Source organism: Mesoplodon densirostris, chromosome 19 (assembly GCF_025265405.1).
Source record: "Mesoplodon densirostris isolate mMesDen1 chromosome 19, mMesDen1 primary haplotype, whole genome shotgun sequence".
Lineage (NCBI taxonomy): Eukaryota > Metazoa > Chordata > Mammalia > Artiodactyla > Ziphiidae > Mesoplodon > Mesoplodon densirostris.
In genome coordinates, this window is record NC_082679.1 from 17,195,416 (window position 1) to 17,214,102 (window position 18,687).

At 40.9% G+C, this 18,687-nt stretch overlaps 1 protein-coding gene and 1 pseudogene across 4 annotated transcripts in view; one reads left to right on the forward strand and one right to left on the reverse strand.

Moving 5' to 3' along the window:
* Positions 1 to 6,142: 6,142 nt before the first annotated feature.
* LOC132481064 (U1 spliceosomal RNA) lies at positions 6,143 to 6,289 on the forward strand (annotated as a pseudogene).
* Positions 6,290 to 6,670: 381 nt separating this feature from the next.
* Positions 6,671 to 18,687, reverse strand: part of LSM14A (LSM14A mRNA processing body assembly factor) — a 55,538-nt gene continuing 43,521 nt past the window's right edge. Inside the window, exons 10-12 of one of the 4 annotated variants that reach the window (XM_060085168.1) lie at positions 17,705 to 17,781; positions 16,428 to 16,464; positions 6,671 to 14,540 (exon numbers count right to left, since the gene is read on the reverse strand). In XM_060085168.1, the coding sequence (XP_059941151.1) occupies positions 14,517 to 14,540; positions 16,428 to 16,464; positions 17,705 to 17,781 (138 nt within the window). In that variant the 3' untranslated portion in view covers positions 6,671 to 14,516. The remainder of the gene's footprint in view (positions 14,541 to 16,427; positions 16,465 to 17,704; positions 17,782 to 18,687) is intronic. The other 3 variants (XM_060085169.1, XM_060085170.1, XM_060085171.1) reach the window with 3 other exon arrangements.

Sequence of the window (18,687 nt, forward strand, 5' to 3'; positions counted from 1 at the left end):
GAGGGTGCTGCCACCTGGACCACACCCAGGGGTGCTATTGTGCAGGAGGAGCCACTTGCCCGAAACTCTGAAATGCTTCAGACTCTGAAGCAGGTGGTACGACAGAGGGCAAGCGTGAGAAGGGGGCTTGAAAACAGGAAAACTAATCTAAGGTCTGTCTGCGCAACATGCCGTGAACAATCTTGTTTCTCACTGCAGTTGGAATGACCTATAATTTGACAACACACTCCTAGGAAAAACAAACAAGTACAAGGAAGACTCTTTCCTGCAGGTACAGTGTTTCTGTGGATCTGGAAACATTAGCACCTCTGAACAAGCCCTCAGAGACCTCAAAGATAAAGATCACAACTTCGAGCATTTGTCAGATGACAAATCCTGGCCACACCCAGAGCTCCAGGGCAACTCTTCTGCTTCCTTCCAATAAGAGATAACCAAGAATTGTCAGATATTTGAATAAAGTCTACTACAGGAAGTCTACTACCAAGATTAACAACCTTGGTAAAAAAAACTAAGAAACACAAAGCTTTGATTCGACAGCTTTTTAATTTTTACCTTATTTATTTATTTAGCTGTACGCGGGCCTCTCACTGTTGTGGCCTCTTCCACTGCGGAGCACAGGCTCCGGATGCGCAGGCTCAGCAGCCATGGCTCACGGGCCCAGCCGCTCCACAGCATGTGGGATCTTCCCAGGCCGGGGCACGAACCCGTGTCCCCTGCATGGGCAGACGGACTCTCAACCACTGCGCCACCAGGGAAGCCCTACCTTATTTATTAAAAAAACTTTTTTTTCTGGCTGCCCTGTGCAGCATGCGGGATCTTAGTTCCCTGATGAGGGATCGAACCCGTGTCCCCTGCAGTGGAAGCGCAGAGTCTTAACCACTGAACCACCAAGGAAGTCCTCCTTGATTGGACAGCTTTAACATTTGAGTAAGAGGGAGATCTAGTGAAAGAACAGGGTGGGTAACATCAAAGAAATTATCTAAGAAGTAATAAGAGAAAGAGCTAAAGGAAAGATACGAATCTTTAAGTCAAAAGGGTCTACATGGGAGTTCCCTGGTGGTCCAGTGGTTAGGATTCAGCGATTTCACTGCTGTGGCCCAGGTTCAATTCCTGGTCAGGGAACTCCCACGAGCCATGCCGCACCCCTCCCCACCCCCCAAAAAAGAGGAAAAAACACGTCATCTATCATGGGAAAAAAATCAAATTGGCATCAGACTTAGTACCACTGCATGTAAGATGAACAGTCAGCAATTGAGCTAAGAATGATTTTTATATTTTTAGAAGGTTGTTAAAAAAAAAAAAAAAGAGGAAGATGTGACAGAGAACTTACTATCTGGCCCTGTATACTTTTTAAGAAAGCTTCCTAAGTAAGAATTCTAGGGCTTCCCTGGTGGCGCAGTGGTTGGGAGTCCGCCTGCCGATGCAGGGGACACGGGTTCGTGCCCTCGTCCGGGAGGATCCCACGTGCCGCGGAGCGGCTGGGCCCGTGAGCCATGGCCGCTGAGCCTGCGCATCCGGAGCCTGTGCTCCGCAACGGGAGAGGCCGCGGCAGTGAGAGGCCCGCGTACCGCAAAAAAAAAAAAAAAAAAAAAAAAAAAAGAATTCTAACAAGAAAATAGAAAACATGGCATCGAGGAAACTGTGACTCTAACCCAGGTAGAGGAATGAAGAGAAATCCCAGGATCCTAAGTTTCCTGAAGATCTCGAAAGCAACATGTTTGTATAACCTTTCGCAGAATGGCGAAAGTTTATAGTACAATAAGCTCTAGGAAAAAATGAGACTTCATAGACTAAATCAAATGATAGTTAACAGTTTGGAAAAACTTTATTATATGATGAAGGCAACAAATACAAGCAAAACAGAACATTCAGAAACTCCAGGAAAATCGAAAAGCTGTAGGGAAAATAATGGTCCAAGGAAAAAGTGGTCTAAATGAGATTTGAAAATTGGTTAGCTCAAGAAGAATGGAGTAGATTCCAATTAATAGAAGATATGAGAGAGAGCACAAGAGAATACACACGTGCGAGAGCCAATCAGAAATTCTACAGATGGGCTTCCCTGGTGGTCCAGTGGTTAAGGCTCCATGCTCCCAGTGAAGGGGCATGGGTTTAATCCCCGGTCGGGGAATTAAGATCCTGCATGCCGCTAGGTGCAGTCAAAAGAAAAAAAAATTCTATGGAAAAATATCGTGAACAAAAACCAAACCAAGATAAAATACAAACTTCAGGATAGTGGTTTCCTTTTGGGTGAAGGAGAAATGGAATAGGGGAGTGGTAATACATAGATGCAGGTTGTTGGTAATGCTCTAGTTTTTGGGTTAAGTGACAGGTTCAGTTACTCATATTATGGGTCACACATCCTTTTGCATATATTAAATGTGAAAAAGGAAAAAGATAAAGGAAAAACAATCTAAAAATTGAAAAAAGGCAAGGTCCAGTCATGAAGCAAATTAAAATGTAGATGATCTTAAGAAACTGATGGAATCCAGAAAAAGACAATCGATTTAATCTTGATCATAGTAATATATATTTTTGAAAGGTACAGTATTTATGGTTCTAGAACTGTAGAGAAGGCATATCACTTGGCTCTGTGCAGAAGAATTCTTATAAAATCATATCAGAATATTATTGGTTTTCAGCTTTTAAAGTCAACCAACATGTGAAAAAAAGGCAATTTTTAGTGGTGAGAAGAATAAAACATTCTGTAAAAAGGAAATACAGACAGGGTTTGTACTACTTGGCTCATCCATAAAAAATATTTACTTAGTTGTAATGAGTATTACCAGCCGTAATTAAGTGTTATAGTAAGTATATTAAGAGGATACAGAGCAAGGATGTGTGAATTTCTGTGTGTGTGTATGGGGGGAATTAAGAGAGTAAATCTATATATCAGGAGGTCCGTAGTTAATAAACACATGAAAATAACAAAGTAAAGAACAGTTTAGGGGCTTCCCTGGTGGCACAGTGGTTGAGAGTCCGCCTGCCGATGCAGGGGACACGGGTTCGTGCCCCAGTCTGGGAAGATCCCACATGCCGCGGAGTGGCTAGGCCCATGAGCCATGGCTGCTGAGCCTGTGCATCCGGAGACTGTGCTCCGCAACGGGAGAGGCCACAACAGTGAGAGGCCCGTGTACCGCAAAAAAAAAAAAAAAAAAAGAACAGTTTACACAGGCTCTTCCTACTGACACATTAACAAAAGGGGGGACGTGGGTATGGTGCGCACACATACATACACACACGATCTGGAGAGGGACACTTTCTGGAAGAATACAGATAAACTGTTAATAGTATTTGCCTTTAAGGAAGAGAAGTAGACAAACTATACTATTTTGTTTCATTTGTAGTAACTATGCACAGGTATTATTGAATTAAAGAAAAACTTTTTTCCCTTAATAAAAAAAAGAGCTCCTGTAAATAACCAAGAACACTAACATCAGAGGAGACAAATAAAGAATATTTATAAAAAGTTCACGGTAAAGGAAATATTAATACCAAACTCATTTTACAATGTTCAACCTCCCTCAAAGTGAAATGCACGGGGTACTGAAATAACACTTTTCGTTCATCAGACTGGCAAACATACTCAAAAGTTTGCTAATGCCGTACTGGTGACCATATAGGGTAATAAGCACCCTGAAAAACCAGTTGAAGTGTAAATTGCTATAATCTCTATCAAAAGGGACATAGGAATATTTATTAGAATTATGAAGTTATGTCTCCAGTTATCCAGAATCTCCAGTTATTAGTTTATCTTACAAATACATTCATCTATTTGTGAAATGACTCATGAAGGGTCATTCCAGCACTGCTTGGACTAGCAAAAATTGGAAACAACCTGGCTCCATGTGAAGAGGGTAACTGTAGGTCTGAGGGACAGTGAGAAAAGGGAAACAGCTCTTCATTGGAAATCCTATTATTTTTTAACTGTTTGAATGCATACATTAAAGCCTCAGCCAGAGGAACAATCCACTGAGGAGACCAAACCACAAAGGCCTCTGCAGCAGATTCAGTACTGGAAGGCTAGGCCATATGTTGTTACATATGTGGAGCAGGGAGAACCACTCCGGGTTACTACACTGGCTTCCTAACTGGCCTCCCTAGTAATTTATTCTCAACACAGCAGCCAGAGATTCTTTTTATTTTTTAAAATTTATTTATTTTAAATCCAAAGATGTGCATTTGGAAGAGATTCACTGACAATTGCAGCAGAAGTGCCAATTTTTTGGGGGGGCTGCACCTCGAGGATTGCGGGAACTTAGTTCCTCAACCAGGGACTGAACCCAGACCCACAGCAGTGAAAGTGCTGAGTCCTAACCATTGGACCACCAGGGAATTCCCCAGAGATGATGATGATGATTTTTAAAAATACTTATTTATTTATTTTGGCTGCACCAGGTCTTAGTTGCAGCACATAGGATCTTCGTTGCGGCATGTGGAGTCTTAGTTGCAGCATGCAGGCTTCTTAGTTGTGGCATGCGGGCTTCTTAGTTGCGGCATGCATGCGGGATCTAGTTCCTCAACCAGAGATCAAACCTGGGCCCCCTGCATTGGGACTGCAGAGTCTCACCCACTGGACCACCAGGGAAGTCCCAGAGGATCTTTTAAAATGTAAGTCAGATTGTCACTCTTCCATTCAAAACCCTACAATTGCTTCTCATCTCGGAACAAATGACAATCATTACAGTGGACTCCACTATTCCTTCCCTGTCCAGTCTCCACTGACACTCTAACCTCACATTCTACAAGCCTCTCCTCCCTCACTCCACTCCAGCAATACTAGGTTCACTCCTGCTTCAGGGTCTTTGCAGCTAAAATTTCTTCTGCTTGAACATCCAATCAGCTTCTTGAGTCATTTCTCAAATGTCAGCTTCCTAACCTATTTTAAATTCACACAGCAATCCACCCTCAAGCCCACACACCCTTTCTTGTCCCCCGCTTCTTGGCTTTTTCTCCATAGAACTTAAGCATCTTTTTCTTGGCCACACTACACAGCTTGCAGGATCCTAGTTCCCCGACCAGGGACTGAACCAGGGCCCCTGCAGTGAAAGCGCTGAGTCCTAACCACTAGACCGTCAGGGAATTCCCTTAAGCATCTTCTTAACATACTTTATATAAATTTCACTCATTTCTCTCCTCCCAGAATTCAAGCTCCAAGGTTTATTTTGTTCACTGTTGCTTACCCTGCAAATGAACTATACCTCTTCTACATAAGGGGTCAATAAAGATTTGTTGAATAAATAGTTTCCCCTTTTCCACAGAAAATCAGTAAAACTAAAAACAAAAGACTAGGGGTAGCAAGGGATGATTGATTGTTAGCATGACTGAGGGCTTTCATTACAAGCCTTTGTGAAGCATTCAGATTAAAACACATGCATACACATCTCTTACCAAAATAATTAAACATTTTAAAAATAAAAGAGGTATTAGATATATTTAGAAAGTAGTAGTTGGGACTTCCCAGGGGCTTCCAATGCAAGGGACGCGGGTTTGATCCCTGGTCGGGCAACTAAGTCCGCGCGCCACAACTACTGAGCCCGCGTGCTCTGGAGCCTGTGTGCTACAACTAGGAAGAAGCCTGCGCGCCACAAGGGAAGATCCCACATGCCACAATTAAGACCTGACGCAGCCAAAAATAAATAAATAAAATAAAATAAAAGTTAAAAAAAAAAGAGAAAGAATTGATAGAAGTTGGTAACAGGCTTGAAGCTGCTGCAGAACTGAAGATAAATGGAGTGTCAAAGGTGACTTACACATTTCCAGCACAGTCGGGTTAGTAGATGGTGTTGCTACATAACTGGATCAAGAACACTGGAAGAAAAGCAGAGGGAACATCACCACTTCAGTTTGGGGAACGTTACATTTGAGAGGCTACTGTAAGACCTCCAAGCACAGGTATCAAGAAATCAGATCCAGGGACCTCCCTGGCGGTCCAATGGTTAGGACTCAGCGCTTTCACTGCTGTGGTCCCAGGTTCAATCCCTGGTCGGGGAACTAAGATTCCGCAAGCCTTGCGGCTCGGCCAAAGGAAAAGTCAGATCCAGACTCAGAAAAGATCTGTGCTAGATGAGTGAATGTGAGAATAACTCCATGTAGTTAAGGCTAGAGAGAGTACGCAGCTTAAAAAGAGGGGGGGAAAAAAAGCAAACTTATCTGGCAGGAGAGATAACAAGATCACGAAGTTGGTTTTCCCAGGGTGAAGCTTTTCCAGATGTGCTGACCCCTGTGATTTCCCCAAATGTGGGAAACTCCACTGCATAATTTGTGGTAGTGTTGTGTGTGGGGAGCAGCGGGGAGAAGGAAAAAAAGCTCAGGTTGAACCCTGAGGAACATTATTATTTCAAAATGGGGTGACTGAAGAATTAGAGTTAGGCAGACCGAGGATCGGGCAGCCAGGAAGACAAGAGTATTTTCAGAAGGGAGAGGCAGACTGTATGGAATGCTTCTGTAAAACAAGCAAGAGAGGAAAACTTTGAAAGGCTCACAGGAGATCATTAGTGACCTTACCAAGAACTGTTTTAGCGGTGTATGAAGTAGAACAAGTGGGTTAAGAAGTGAAAGGGGGATCAGGCATCTAGATAGTTCAAGAGCTAAGGAGGAACTAGTAGGATGTAGGATTCAAGGATAATTTTCTTTAAAAAGAAGTCTAATAATAAATGCTACATAGTTACAATTATAGGCATACTTCGTTTTATTGTGCTTTGCAGATATTGCATTTTTTACAAATGGGAAGTTCTGTGGCAACCCTGCATCAAGCAAGTCTATCGGCACCATTTTCCCAACAGCATTATTTTAAAATAAAGGTACATACATTGTTTTTTAGGCATAATGCTATTATTGCACATTTAATAGACAAAAGTACAGTGTAAATCTAACTTTATATATACTAGGAAAGAAAAAAATTCATGTGACTCACTTTATTGTGATATTTGCTTTACTGGGGTCTGGATCTAAACCCACAATATCTCCAAGTTACACCTGTATATATAAATATATGAATACTAACACATTAATATGCTATATAATATGCTAGCATTATAATTAAATGCGAATGGAAAGGATCCTTTATCAAGGAAGAAGTTGAAGACACAGAGAAAGAGGTAATTCAGTAACGGGAATGGTGGGAGTTAGGGAGCCAGAGCACAAGCAGTTTTTTGCTACGTGATCTTTTCTGTTTTTAAAGGACAGCCAGGAAAAGGCTGGATGCATATGTTAGAGTGTGGTGAGTACCTGAGGCAGTTTCCATCCACTGTCTTCTAGTTCTCTTTGAAATGGATAGCAGGGCCATTTGCTGACTACAGAGAGGTGATTACAGAAAAGTACTAAGTTTTGCTGGCAATGCTGAGGGCCAGGAGAGAGCAGTAATCAGATCTACAGTGGTACTAATGTATTCAATTGTGATTCTCTTCCGCAGGACACAACCCCTCTGAGTGAATACTGAACATGTGGGTGGTTGGATGCTTTCAGGGTTGAAGTTTCTCTAGGCAAGAGCACAAAAAGCTCAAAAGAGGTGCAAGGGAGTTTAAGGTTATTTGTAAGATAATGATAGTTCAAGGAGTCTAGGCTGGTTGGAGATGGTGGTAGGGAAAGTAGAAGAAAGATGGAAGCTAATGAATCCAAAGTAGAAAGATTCCTGACCTGGAGGTCTGCACCAAGCTAAACGCAGTTACTGAGCAAAGGAGTGGTTAGGTCACTCTATGTGTGTATGTACTTATTATTTCTTGAGCAAGCCAGTTGGAAGATCAAAGCGTAGGGTGTCTAAATCCATGATTCAGAGATGATGCAGTTGAGGTTGACAGACAAGGTCCAGGTGTGTCTACAGGTTTGGGTGGGAGGAGGTGAGAAGAAAAGGTCACAGGGAAAGGAACAGGGGCCAGGGTGTAGGATGGGTCCAGGAAAGTTAACACAGCAGGCCTGACTCCTATCCTTTAAAAAGACTGCTAAGAAGTTTGGCCCTTGGCTGACATCTGAAAACTAGGGTTTGAGGAGGGTTTCCATCATTCCCAAAACTGATAAGGGTGGCTCACTGCGCCTAAACTGCACAGTCAATGATGTGTATTTGTGCTTTACTTCTGGGAGTCTGGGATTTTAGTATGTGCCACGCAGAAGATGCCTAAATAACCAGACCCCGATCAAAACCCTGGGCCCTCAGTTGCTGATGAGCTTGTTGTCCTGGGAGACAACATTCCACATATGTTGGAACAATTCTTTGCTGGGGGAATGAAGTACATACTCTGTGACACCACTTTCAAAGTCCCCTCTGAAAGTCTGAGCCTGGTTTGCTCTAGATTTCGCCCACACACCCTTTCCTTTGCTCAATTTTGCGTTGCATCTTTTTGCTGTAAGAATCATCGCCATGAGTATGATTATCTTGGGGACTCCCAACACAGATGGGTAAGCCACACAGATGAAGTCATATGGAAGGATGGAGGTATAGAGGAAGAGAAAGGCAGGAATAATTTTTTTAAGATGGGAGTAATCAGGTAACCAGGAGAGTGAGAGGATCACATAAGCCTGAATGGAGTAAGTAGGGGTTTTACCAGAAAGGCAGGGACCAAGGACACCAAGTCTACCTCCTGAACATAGTTTGTAGGGCAAGAAATACTCCAGTGCTGCCACTGGGAAGGGTGGTAGGTGGAGCAGCGTCCTTAGGGAAAAGGCTAGGCCCACAGAGGAGGATTAACCCTGCATCTGCTCTAACATACACACCTATGTCTACATCTATAGCACATCATGGTTTGCTAGTATTTTTTTCTTAGTTACAAATTCCTTGCAGTAGCACACTAGTGTGGAGCAGCACCATAGCTGGGCACTACTATCTTTCACAATATTCAAAGTCCTTAAGAGGTATAAGTCAGTGTTCCTCTTACCCACTCTAACTTCAGCTTCTCTTGTGGAGGAAAAAACTGTGCCAGCATTATTTTAACAGCCAAAAGCTAGAAATGATGCAAATGCGGTATCAACAGCAGAATGGATAAATCATGGTCTGTTAACACAATGGAATACCATACTGCAACAAAAACGAACGGTCCACAGCCAAATGCAACAATATGGATGAATCTCACAAACACAATGTTGAGCAAAGAAGCTAAGTACAAAAGCATATATGCTGTGTAATTCCATTCATGTAAAGAACAAACGCAAGCAAAAGCAATCTAAGCTGTTAGAAGTCAGGATAGTGCTTACCCTTGAGGGGGTGGGGTCTACTGGAAGGGAGTTTTAAGGGGGCTTCTGGGTACTGTTTACATAGGTAATCATGATATGTGTGCTTTTGTGTGTGCATAATCATACTTTAAAACAAAACAGTGCTACTCAATACACAAAGTGAAAAAAGCAAGTTTTACAACAGTACGTACACTATGAATCGATTTTTGCTGAAAAGCACATGCCTGTACAGAACAACGCCAGGTTGAATATATAGCCAAATGGTGTTACCAATGGTTAGCCCTGAATGGTGGGATGGTAGATTTTCTTTCCTCTTTTATTTATCTATTTAAAAAAAACCATCTTCCATCCTGCCCATATCCTTTTTACAGTGTATTACTTCTACAAAAATGAAACTATACCTCACTCCTCTGTAAACTGAAATCTGCAAAGCTCCAAAACCCATTCTGGGACAAAAGAAATGCTGTTAAACACTGGGGAATGGAGTAAGGGATAACTGTCACCCAACTAACCCAGTAAAAGAAATTTACAAAACAATTTCAGCACAAGCAAAATCCTGAACTGCAATGTTGGGATTTGCATTCTCATCAACAATCCTGTGTGAGGCCAGCACCCAAGGATTATAAAGATTAAGTGAGTACCAGGATAACAGAAGCACACTCCAGACATCTAGTAAACATGTTCCTGTTCTCTGTACTGGGATGACTGTAAACCGTTCACTGGAATTCATTACAATCTTGCCTTGGCCCAGGCTTCTCACACTTCCTCAAACTGGCATTCTTGGCTCTCTGCTCTTCCACTCCCAGGCTGCTCTTCAAGTTTATAGAGGCAAAGGCAAGACTTTCTGGGCCACGAGCTCCTTGCTGGCCGCTCTCAGTTGTTTCTCTGCACCTAAACTATGAGTCACTCTATGAAAGCCTTATTATTAAACTGAAATATGCTTTGGCCTCACAGAGCTGCTTTGTTTTTTTATAAACCACAATACAGACACCAGTGCATTTTAAAGCATTTCCCTAAAAATCAACATTCATTATGAACTAGAATCAGATTCAGGTTGATTTTGATATGTTTATGAGCTAAACGTGAAAACATTTTTATCAGTCAGCCAAGTCTGTTGAAATACGAACAGAACTGGAATTTAAAGAACACCCATGTAACGGGCACAGCTTGGCACCATCACTGAGAACAGAAACCACATTTGATTCATAGTCTCATCATGTGCTCTTGGAGCCAGATTTCAAACTGTCTCAAAAACCACAAGCTCGCTTTTACTAACCCTGGCTTTGAAAAACAGGATAAAAACTTCTGCGTCACTCCTCCTCAGGAGGTTGGTTTGACCCCCACAACAGCAGGGCCTGGGACCTGCATCTTTAGCTTCCCAGTGTACACACTAGCTGACTGACTGGCTGCTGCTGGCCTCCAAGTCTCTGCTGCTCAAAGCGACACTCTCCCTTACTTCCCTCACCTGACTAGCTCCTATGCCAAGAAGTTGTCTCAGTGTCTCTATACTGGGAGAAGCTAAGGCAGCCTGCTCTGAGCAAATCCCCATTAAGCACACCCAGATTCAGAGATTAATGGTGCTACTTTACTTCCTTAAGTTTGATTCCAATTGTACTCATACTTGTCATCTTTTAAAATCACAGTCAAAGTAGGTAAACTAAGCAAAGTGGTTGACATCTGAGCTCCTCTAAGAGCTCACTCACCTTCATTACTTTATTCTGTGACACTCTCCCCACTGTCACTACTTAAACCAGCTTATAGTCTCTGAACTAATAGGGCAGGGGCATCCTGTAACAATGAATCCAGACACGATTAGATGTGAGCTATTACCACAGGGCTGGGCAGAAAGAGCAGCTTTTCTTTTAGACTGACAACCTATGGAGACAGGGACAAAAACTATGTAAAATTGAGACACAGAAACACCACACATTCATTTCCTATATGCTAGGAACAGAGCCTCGGTACTCAAAGCAGCCAAACCCTAGAGGAAACAAGTCGCAATTTTCCTGTTTCCCCTTAGATTCTATCCTGCAGAAATGCACCCCTGTTCCATTTAGTTCTTTCCCACTCTTCATGCTGGAGTCACAACTTAGATATACTGAATTTGGAAGGACAGAGAAATGGTAAAATAGTTCAACATGGAAACATCACCAGGGCCCTTACAAGGAGGGGGGCTAGATTAGATGAGTCAGCTGTGATGTTTTAAAATTGGCTTTCTAAACCTGGCTGATCAGAACTACCTGTGGGACTTAGGCAGAGTCCCAGGTTTCACTGCAGAACTTCAGAATCGGACTCCAAGTGTGGGGCATGGGAATTTGTACTTTAAAAAATGCTCCTCAGGTGCTTCTGGTATGAGATTTATGAACTACTGACAGAGAACAGGATGAAATGGTAATTCCTATGTGATAATGAGTTTCCAAAATGTTGACAGTACTCCTGCAAGTAAGGTCCTTTTCCTTTTATGTACCATGTAAAGATTCTTTAGTAAAGTTTTTATTAAAAATTTTTGGGGAAAAATTAATTCCCCACTCATTGTCTTTCCACGTAGAGGGACTTTAGTCAGTATTTCTCAAAGTGGAAGGGTCACTGCTGCACTTTGGGCTGGATAATCAATTATGGCACTGTCTAGCATAGCACAGAACATTTACCATCCTGGCCCTTACTCTTAAATGCCAGTGGTGGTCCCTGAGTCATTGTGATAACCAAAACACCTGCTTTCTCATTCCTAAATGCTCCCTGGATGTCAGTTCACCCCTGATTAAGATCCATTGAGCTGAATTAACATGCCTGACCACTCTCCCTACCCCTCACATTAAGTCGTGCTTCTGGAAAGAGAAATGGTCTATCCAAAGACAAGTTTCAGTGGAATCAGCCCTTCCCTTTTTTGCCTTTTGCATCTGCTTGCCCACAGAGGGTGCATTCTAGCCTAAGGTTTCCAGCTTGGCCTGTGCCTGGATGGCTTAGTCTCCTCATGTCATGGATTGTAACTCAGGAGCTGTCTGTACTCTAGGAGGGGGAGAAAGGGCTTCCAGCTTTAAACACAACACTGTATAAATCCTAGGAAAAGAGAAATTAATTTAGCTATTTTAGGGACTATAAACATGACCATAATTCCATTCTTACATGTTAAAGATGCCCTTCACTATACTTCTTTCTACTGTAAGAAAATATTAGTGTTTAAAGAGAAAGAACTTTGACGAACATTTTTTATTGAACAGTTTTATTCTGTCTTAGAATAAAAACCCTTTTAATATTGTAAGGTGCACTGCAGGTATGTCATGCTGCCGGTTATTACTGGGGTACCAAATGCCCTAGTCAATGACGCAGAGGGCTTGGAAAATGCATGAATTCATATTTTCAGAGCGTGTAGAATTGGTATTTACAGTTTTCTTTCTTTTTTTTTTTTTTCAAATCAGCCCAGGACATCTCTAATAGTCTACACAGGTATTGCCATAGCACTTGCTTTGATGCTCAGAATGCCTCAGAAATGTGTTCAATGCCATGATTTATGGGTCCTCCAAAAGATTTTGTTGTTAACATGCAAGCAAACAGTATTAAACAATATTATCTAAACTATGGCTACCAAGTACTGGACCTTAATAATGAAACCAAATTACAAAACATTTTCTTGTAGAGCTACACAAAAGATATAAAATTAAAATGAAAAATATCAACCACCTTTATATACTCCAATTCTCCTACAGTGCAATTTTCCATATCTTTATCACTACTGAATATTTTAAGGAGAAAGTTAACAAAAATCAAAATAGATAAAAATATTTAATCTTTGGATCTCTTTATTCCACTGCCTTCATAAAAACACAAAGTGGCCAGATTTCTTTTTCCACTATAGCTTAAAACATCAAAAAGATTTACTAATAATTTTAGCAATGAACTCTATACTGAGTCATTTGTGGGTCACAGGCCTAAGGACCAGTGTTATGATATTTTATAGGTTGCCAAAATAATTTCTAACACTCTGAATCCTCTTGAAATATAATGGAAAGAGTCAAGGTATCACAACAAAATTCCAGGAATATCAGGAAGAACAGGTTAATTGACACCTAGTTTTTTCTTTCTTTTTTTTTTTTCCTGCGGTACCAGGGCCTCTCACTGTTGTGGCCTCTCCCATTGCGGAGCACAGGCTCCGGATGCGCAGGCTCAGCGGCCATGGCTCACGGGCCCAGCTGCTCCGCGGCATGTGGGATCTTCCTGGACCGGGGCACGAACCCATGTCCCCTGCATTGGCAGGTGGACTCTCAACCACTGCGCCACCAGGGAAGCCCTGACACCTAGTTTTATTGTCTTAAAAAAGGGGGGGGGGTTATTTATTTGAAAATCATCTAAGTACATTCTTATCTATGATTATTTACATTTGTATGCTGAAAATATTTATTTGTGGATAAGTCCTGTGATATGCCATTTACTACAAAATAAAGTTCTTACAATGAACATAAGTAATTTACCCTTTTTAGATAATGAAAGAATGTATCAAAATCTTCATTTACGTTCCAAGCATTTAAAAAAAAAATCAAAATCAACAATCTTAAGCCTGAAAAGCTATGAAAAAAAGACCCACCCATACCTCTGCTCCTCAGCACATCAACTTCTGCAAGGACACAGTATGTTTGCTGACTTTAAAATGTTTATTCTTTAAAAAATTAGTTGCTTTTTATACAGCTATACAAAGTTCTTAATGTTTCTTTGGCAATGGAATATAATGGAATTTTACAACTATATAAAAAAGTTACCTTTGCCTAAGAAACAGTATTTACTGTGTGTACATAGTTGACTGACAAAATTCTCTACCATCCAGCACCCTAATTAATTGACGAAATAAGCTACCTCAGAAGGGTTATTACAGGATTTCCAAAAAAAAGAAAGAAAGAAAGAAAGAAAGAAAAAGAAAGATACAGATACACAGAAACATAGACACACAGACCCTTCCTTCTGTGGCTCAAAACAGTATCACAGTCCTATCTGCAGGCAACTCACAATAATTGCCAAATACAATTTAGTGATAAGAAAAATCCTTTCAGTGATGAAAAAATACTTATAAGTTCCACTGGAGTACTGCTTTAGTTTAACTATACATAAGAAATTACTTAACCTTCTGCTATTCCAAATATATTTAATGCTCATTTATTAAGATGAGCCTTCCCTCCCACCCCCAAAATTAACTGTATTGTATCTTTGAAATTAAGCAGAAAAACAAACAAACAAACAAACAAAAACCCAGTGCTGGTGACAAATATACAGCAAATTCACTTTTTCATTCTTCTCAAAGACTGAAACCAATTCTCAGGACCACGAAGAGCTAAAAATCCATCTATTTTCAAAGACTTGTTTGCAGACTATGCAGCAACTTTGTTGTCTTTCTAAAAAGGAAAAAAAAAATTAGCTCATGTTTCAAACTATTGGGGTTTATTAATAAGTATTTCTTTTTAATTTGCTTTATTTTAAGTATATTTTTCATAACCTTTAAATATATCCTCCTCTTACTTTCATGTATAAATTCGTTTCACGGATTTCCAGGAAACACTTTTTATAACTTACACACCCAGCAGTAGCTCGTTATTTGTTAACTGTATTTTCCAGTTAGTAGAGGTTAAAGCAGTGGTGCTGTGGGCTTGTCCTAGCAAGAAGGCCCCCTGCTAAGATGTAGGCACACCCTACTACCTTTGGTGCTGTCCTAATAATTAAAAAAAAAGATTAAGCCTTCATCATAGTAGTCAAACTCATCAAATACAACTGACAACATTTTTTGGAAGAAGATAAATAAAATTCCTGAGTCTTTGATATCTTTACTAAGCAATAAAATATCCAGGTGGTAAAATATTTGGAAATTCATTTTAAAAGGACAACTTTTAAATCTGAAATAAGTTCTGAAAATCAGAGCGCTGCCTGGGAAATGTTTTTAAAAGCAACCAGGGAGAAAGCAATAAAAATCTTAAGGAGCCTCTAGCTTTCCAGTGAGATTAATCCTAAACCAAATGCCTGTACACAGAGCCAAGGGCTTCTCTTTTCCTCAGGACTAGTTGCTACCAACTAGCTGCTACTAGTTGCTACCTGATTTTTACTGCTGATTCTCACCCTGACTGTTAGAAATACACACTGCCTATGTTAAAAACTTAATTTTATCTGCGTATACACCACCAAACCATTTGTACAATGTTATTAAATTCGAATACAAATGGCATGGTGTAAGTTGATAAAGAAAGAAATAAGCTGAAGATGATCCTGATGTCTGTCCCCCACCAATGCCAACCTTCACATGCCCTGTTTTTTTTTTTTTTTTACCTTTCAGAAAGCTGTATGATCAATCCAGACCTTTTAGGGTTCAAAAGCTGTGATTTTCTGAAAGGTAAAAAAAGAAAGCGAGAAAGAAAGGGAAAGAGGGAGGGAAAAGGGAGAAGGAGACAGAGAAGAGCAGGAAGGCAAAGAGAAAATAAAAGGGGAAAGGGAGAGAGACAGTACCATGCTGAGTCATTTCAGATACCTTGTTGTCTCTGGACCCTCTCTGAAGAAACACAGACTCAAATGAAAGGCAACCTGTCTCACCCACCATGGCGGCTTAACCTCCTTAGCAGCAGCGTATAAAATAGGAGTGGTCCACTCTCTTATTATCCCCAGCCTGATCTCCTAGCCCCCAAAAAAGAAAGAAAAGAAGCACCATAGGACCAAACTCACAAGCTTATGTTTCTAACATTATCCTTAAGGAAAACTCAGAAGCCAAAGAGTAAATTTTGGCTAAGCTTATACCTAGATCAAGAGAGTTAACTCCTCTGGGTCCTTGGTTTCCTAACTACCTACTGGAGTAGGGTGGGAGAGAAGTTCTAGTTTGACTGATATTTCTAAGGAGTTCTAAAAAAATATATGATCCTATCTTTACCCATGTTTTCATTAAACAACCAGATCTGCTTATAATGTTCATGTCAGTGGAGCATAAAGAACAAAGCTAACCCATTACATGAAGGCTGCTGCAAATGCCACTGCACTTCATCTCTAAGTATTAGATGCTTCAGAAACAAGTATAATCTTAGAAGGTAAATTTCCTTTATGTAATAGTGGTCAATCACTACTTCCACCTTTAAAGGTGCCAGATGCTACGATTTAGAAGGAACAGCCTGCTGAGAAGGTCCGGGATCTAGTGGCAGACAGAAGGATCATTCAACTTTGGAACGGACAATCATTGGCTAGCCACACTGATGGACCTTCAGCCTCACTGAAGTAACTTATTCCTAATCAACATGCTAAGTACTTACTTCAAGCCCACTATGGCTCCATGCTGAGATAGGTGTTCTGGTGGAAAGAAAAGTAAAATACATATTCACTAATGCCAAGAGGCTCCCATCTAGTTGGCGATGCAGAACAAAACAAAACACAAGAAACAGGGAATATAAGTATATGTAAAATGTGTGGTGATGAAAGCAGATACCACAGGAGGTCAGAAAAGGAAGAAATCAGTGGAGGAAGGAAGAGAAGTTTCTAAGGATAGAGCAAACCTTAGGCAAGATTGAAAGGAAGCCCCTGTTTTTCAGCTGTGTCTGTCTTCCCACTGGACCATAAACATCAAGAAGGCTGGGACTGCATGTGTTTTGTTACCACCAATGTCCAGCATAGAGCTTGGCATATATGAAGAATTCAATATATTTGGTCAATGGATGAAGTCAGAGTTGGTATCAAGCAGTGTGTATAAGAGATGACTATGAGTCAACTGCTTGAATCAGACAGGTTAAAGGGTAATAATAAATGGGGCTGGATATATCCAGTGGGACCCTTACAGAGTAAAACGAGCAGGCAGTGCAATGTCACATTAGAACCTTCTAGCCATCAGCCTGAGGTCTAGTGAATCTGTCACTCCTTGAAACACCCAAGCAGAGGTTGAACTATCTGTCAGGGATACATTAGTGTGGATAAAGACTCATGCAGACAACCTCTACAATGCATTCTAATTCTACAATATATATGATAGGAGTTTTAACTAAAGGCTCAAAATGGCTGAACAGTGAGACACGGCCTCAAAACAAAGGTTTGCATTAATAAGTGCATATTCTATGCACACAGTGGTTACTCAAAGGTTTACTGATGACTGCTCAGATAAAGGGAATTAATGGTCCAGTCTTACACAACATGACAGCTAATTTTTTCAAATATATGAAAAATCATCATGAAGAAGAGTATATATTCTGTGTATAGACAAGGGTAGAGTTAAACTAATAAGTTTAGAAGACAGAGGGAAAAAGATTTTGTTCAAATTATGTGTGTCTGTGAAATCCTAATAATTAGAGCACCCTTGGGGTGGGATGGATGCTCTTAGATGCCCTCATAAAGGATACCAACAGAAGAGGTTTTTCGTTTGGCCAGGAGGTCACAGCTCTCAGATGCTTTCCAACTCTGAGACTTTAATGGTGTCTAAAAGGTGTATCTGAAAAAAAACTGTGCAAAACTGAGGGCCAGAAAGGTTTAACAACTCAACTGAGGTAACACTAGCAAAAATTACTAAACTTCTCATCAGGATCAAGGTCTAATTTAAACGTACTTTTTCTCAAACCAAGCTGACTCAATGTGGTCTTCAACAGGAGTTGCCATAGGTTCTTCAACAGGTAGCTGATATGCCTGAAGTGAGGTAAAGAGAAACTGAAGGTCTAAAGACCAATCAGTGAGTTATTATGGTAATTGGCAGAAACGCCTCAAAGGAATGAACGTGGTGATGTGGAAATGGCCCATGATCATGGATATCTCCACAGCCTGGGAGACAAAAAGAATACCAAACTGAGATGATGGGAAAGTGAGAAGATGATGAGGACATTCTGAGGAAGGTTAAGTTTAAGTTGATCACAGGACACAATGCAAGTAAATATAGAAAAATGTAAGTGAAAGCATACAAGGTCCAAGTCGAAAAACTGATTAGAAGCTATGAATAGACAAGCTCAGAAAGGGGAGGGGGAAATTGCTGCAGGAGAGGCGAGAGGGAAAGCTCAAGCCTATGCTAGAGTGCAAACATGAACACAATGGAGCAAACTGAACATTGCAGGCAGAAGGAATGGGTAAAAAGGTCGTGAGATAGGAATAAGCTTGGCACTAAACAACAGCAAGAAGACCCACATATCTGTAGCAGAATGAATGAAGAAAAGGGCAGTCCCACTGGCAACAAGATCTAGAGCAAGTACTAGACCTCTCATCTGGAGAAACAGGCAGATCCTGAAGCACCTTATAGGCTGTGTTGAGGAACATACGTTATTTTTATAAAGAGAAAAATATCAAAAGTGTTAAAAAACCAAAAAGCAGGAAGAAAGACTCCAAGTTGGGCGGGCAGTTATCAGTGTCAAATATTGCAGAGTAGTTAAGGGCAAATATTTGTGAAAAGGCTACTGAATTCTGTAAGCAAAGGTCACTGGCAACCTCAAGAGGAGTAACAGTGGCAAGGAAGAGGACTTCTGTAGTTCCTAAGACACAGTCCCCTAGCTGGAATGGCCATTTTGCAAGTTAAAAGTGCTGAAGCTACATCAGGCTGCATCTACC